Below are 3,729 nucleotides of genomic sequence, written 5' to 3' on the forward strand. Positions count from 1 at the left end.
ACCATTTCCATCCCTACATATACATCCAACAAAACACACCCCTTCAAAGAAGAACGCAGGACACACCCCCCTCTTCATATGAATTCATATGAATTGAGAGAAACGACGCTGTGGTCGAGTGCAAATGCACGCGCGCGTGTTCTCGAGTACCTGACTATTACACTGCTTGGTGCCTGTATGAGTACCATGTTCCTCAACCTTTAGTGATGCAAATAATTCACATATTATCAGCAAAAGGATGTTAAACAAATGCAACAGTAGAAAAAGAAATCAAGGCACGAACACGGCCATACTGGAACGTCCGAAATGTATCCATCAATGGTTCATGGGCATACACAGTAAAACATAGTATCAGAACATTATTTTGGAATTTGGATGGATATGCCATGCCAATGAAGCATAAACGACTATAAGATGTGGGCAACTCAAAGAATTCACATTATTGCCAACAAAACAAAAGGACAACTGGAGGCCTTCTGTTCCAACAGGCCCAAAATTACCATAAACTTTGGATCTTGTTGAGCCAAAAGTTTGGATGGCAAGGAAATAGAAAATGAGAAATTATATGTGGATTGCTTTATCGAAGGTTTGCAAGCAAGCCTCCTTGAGGGCCTCGCTCACGGTAGGGTGTGCGTGGCATGTTCGAGCAACATCCTCACTGGATGCTCCATACTGCAAGGCGATGACAGCTTCATGGATGATTTCACCAGCATTGGGTGCCATTATGTGCACACCTAGAATCTTATCGGTTTCCTTCTCCGCGATCACCTTAACTACCCCTTCAGCATCATCAATGGCCTTCGCACGACTGTTAGCCAAAAGTGGAAACTTGCCCACACGATAGGGAATTCCTAGAGCCGTCACCTGCTCCTCAGTCTTGCCAACAGATGCAACTTCTGGATGCGTATAAACCACACCAGGAACTGTGTCATAGTCAACATGGCCTTCCTTTCCAGCAATGAACTCTACGCAAGCGACACCATCCTCTTCAGCTTTATGGGCAAGCATGGGACCAGGGATCGCATCCCCAATTGCATAGACTCCCTTCACATTGGTCATGAAGCGCTTATCAACAAGGATCCTGCCAGCTTTATCTGTCTCAACGCCAAGAGTTTCAAGCCCAATCCCAGAAGTAAATGGGGTTCTGCCAGCAGAGACAAGGACAACATCTGCTTCAAGGATGTTCTGCTCACCACCAGCTGCAGGCTCAAGTGTCAGCTTTACGCCATCTCCACTGGTATCACACCCAACAACCTTTGTCTTGAGCATGAACTTGAACTTTTGTTTTTCTAGCATGCGTTGGAACTGCTTCCTGACTTCGCCATCCATTGATGGTACTATATCTGGCGCAAATTCAACAACAGTGACCTCTGAACCAAGGCGGTTCCAGACTGAACCCATCTCAAGGCCAATATAACCTGCTCCAATTACCACCAGTTTCTTCGGGATCTCTGACAAGCACAGTGCACCAGTAGATGAAACAACTTTCTTCTCATCAATTGTTATTCCTGGAAGTGATTTTACATCAGACCCAGTTGCAATTATTATGTTTTTGCCTTTGACAACAGTGCTACCACCATCAATCAAGTCAACTGACACTTCTGAGGGGGATGACAATTTTCCAAAGCCTTTAACATAAGTCACCTTGTTCTTTTTAAAGAGCCCTTCAATTCCTTTTGTTAGTCCTGCCACAGCTTTGTCTTTCTGAGCCATCATGGCTGGGAGGTCCACTTCCAGATTTGAAAACTTTACTCCATGATGTGCAAAAGAACTCTTTGCTTCATGGTACATATGTGATGAATGCAGAAGAGCCTGAAACATGTATTGTAAAGCATGGATAAAATCGGAAGTGTCCTAAACGAAAATGGTCATAATGTCATTTGGCTGAAGTAAACAGTGTATAAATCCAATATCAAATATGCTCATCTCAAATCCCAAAAAAATGAAATGAACATTACTAGGTTGATGATCCCAGGAGATACTACAATATAAATCTTACATTCGAGTTATTGAATGAATGGAAGCCTCTAACCAAGAAATCTAAATCCCATGTAATCCACTTATACCATAAAAATGAAGAATGTCGCTGGATGATCTCATGAAAACTATCAACTTACATGTCTTTAAGGAGCTTGTCTCCAATACAAATATAAGATACTCAACACATAGACATGAACAATACTCTACAGCAAGTAAAAAGCGGGGAAGACAAAGCGCTTCCATTTATGCTGCACTGCATAGGTAGCCAGGTTGCCAAAATACGGCCAGTCATTTTTCCATGAAGGTAGCCAAGTTGCCAAAATATTTGTTCATGCCTGTGATGTACACAAAACAATACCGGCAACTTCAATGATGCTGTACTAAAAAATATCACCAAGGAGACGCCAACAAACCAAATTTCAAAGAAACACACATAAACAAGCACTTAATACAATATCTCGCACAAGATTCGGGATGGAAACAGAAGCAGAGACAAACTGAACACTTTTAAGCATAACAGGAGACTGGTTCATAATTAATACCAATAATTCACATATATTTTGAACAAAAATTTATGTGCAATCACGCGTGCAGAGGGACACAGTATTTGACAACTAATGCTGTGAAACTGCTTCTGAAATCCTAATAGCAGTGTAAAAAGCTCTCAGGATCACCAACTTTATCCGCTGGTTAAAGCACACGCCCAAACAACAGCATCATCAAGGGCCTAACAGGTTAGGTTCACCGCCATATGACCTAGTGTAGCCCCAAATCAACCGCGATTCTCAGACTCTGACAGATCTAACACCCAAAGTCATACATCACGTAGCAACAAAGAGATTGGTGTAGTACAGCAATGGGGGCAGGAGAGGGAGACGGCGAGCTAGGGCATCACCTTGGATGGAATGCATCCGACGTTGAGACAGGTCCCGCCGAGGGTGCCCCTCTTCTCGATGCAGGTGGTCTTGAGCCCCAGCTGCGCGGCCTTGATCGCCGCCACGTACCCTCCGGGCCCGCCACCCACCACCACCACATCGCTCTCCTCGCCCGCCGCCGCGTACGCCCTCCAGGCGGACAAGGCCGCCTGCGGCCGCCGCAGCACGGCCTCCGCGGCACGCCGCCTCGCTAGGATCGCCAGCATCATCTCTCTCCGCGGGCGCTTCCTTGGCCGTCCCTGCCCGAAGAAAAGATCCTTGTGCGCTGGAGAGAGAGGGAGGAAGGGAGAGAGTTGAGATGGGAAGAAGAGGGGGTGGGCGTGGGGAAATGGAACGGAGGAAGCAAAAGCAAAAAGGAAAGCAACCAAGGGCCTTGGAAGCACCTGTTTTTAAAAAACTAGTTTATGGAATTGATATAGTTCTAAATATATATTTGTGCCTTATAAAAGTTTATAGAAACTGATTCTTAAAAATCTGGAAGCTAGCCTCTCCTAGCTAATGCTAATTTATAAAAACTGTGATAGTTTCAAATATCATTAACCAATTTTTTTGCATAAACTAGTTTCTAGAAACTGTAGATACTGGATTCTTAAAAACTAAGGTGCTGTTTGGTTCAAAAAATGTAACGCAAATGGTAATGGTAATGGTTTCGGCTCGATTACTGGCGGTAACAAATTTGAATAAGCTGGTATCAAATTATAGCGTGGTATCTGATTACGGTTGGACTAAAACAAACATGATTTAACGTTATCCGTTACCTATTACGTTACAATTATGTGAACCAAACAGCACCTAAGTTGCTTCCAAACACGGC

The 3,729-nt window shown here is 44.0% G+C and overlaps 1 protein-coding gene across 2 annotated transcripts; it reads right to left on the minus strand.

The window, feature by feature from the left end:
• Positions 1 to 266: 266 nt before the first annotated feature.
• Positions 267 to 3,142, minus strand: LOC100501719 (Dihydrolipoyl dehydrogenase). Of its 2 annotated transcripts, none has more exons than NM_001365525.1 (2): positions 2,876 to 3,142; positions 267 to 2,315 (listed from the first exon to the last, which is right to left on the minus strand). In NM_001365525.1, exon 2 carries the CDS (start codon positions 1,819 to 1,821, stop codon positions 562 to 564), a length of 1,260 nt encoding a protein of 419 aa, NP_001352454.1. In that variant the 5' UTR covers positions 1,822 to 2,315; positions 2,876 to 3,142; the 3' UTR covers positions 267 to 561. The 2 variants fall into 2 exon arrangements, with proteins under 2 accessions (NP_001352454.1, NP_001183318.2); NM_001196389.2 differs by having other exon boundaries at positions 292 to 1,812.
• Positions 3,143 to 3,729: the final 587 nt, after the last annotated feature.

Source organism: Zea mays, chromosome 8, assembly GCF_902167145.1.
Source record: "Zea mays cultivar B73 chromosome 8, Zm-B73-REFERENCE-NAM-5.0, whole genome shotgun sequence".
NCBI lineage: Eukaryota > Viridiplantae > Streptophyta > Magnoliopsida > Poales > Poaceae > Zea > Zea mays.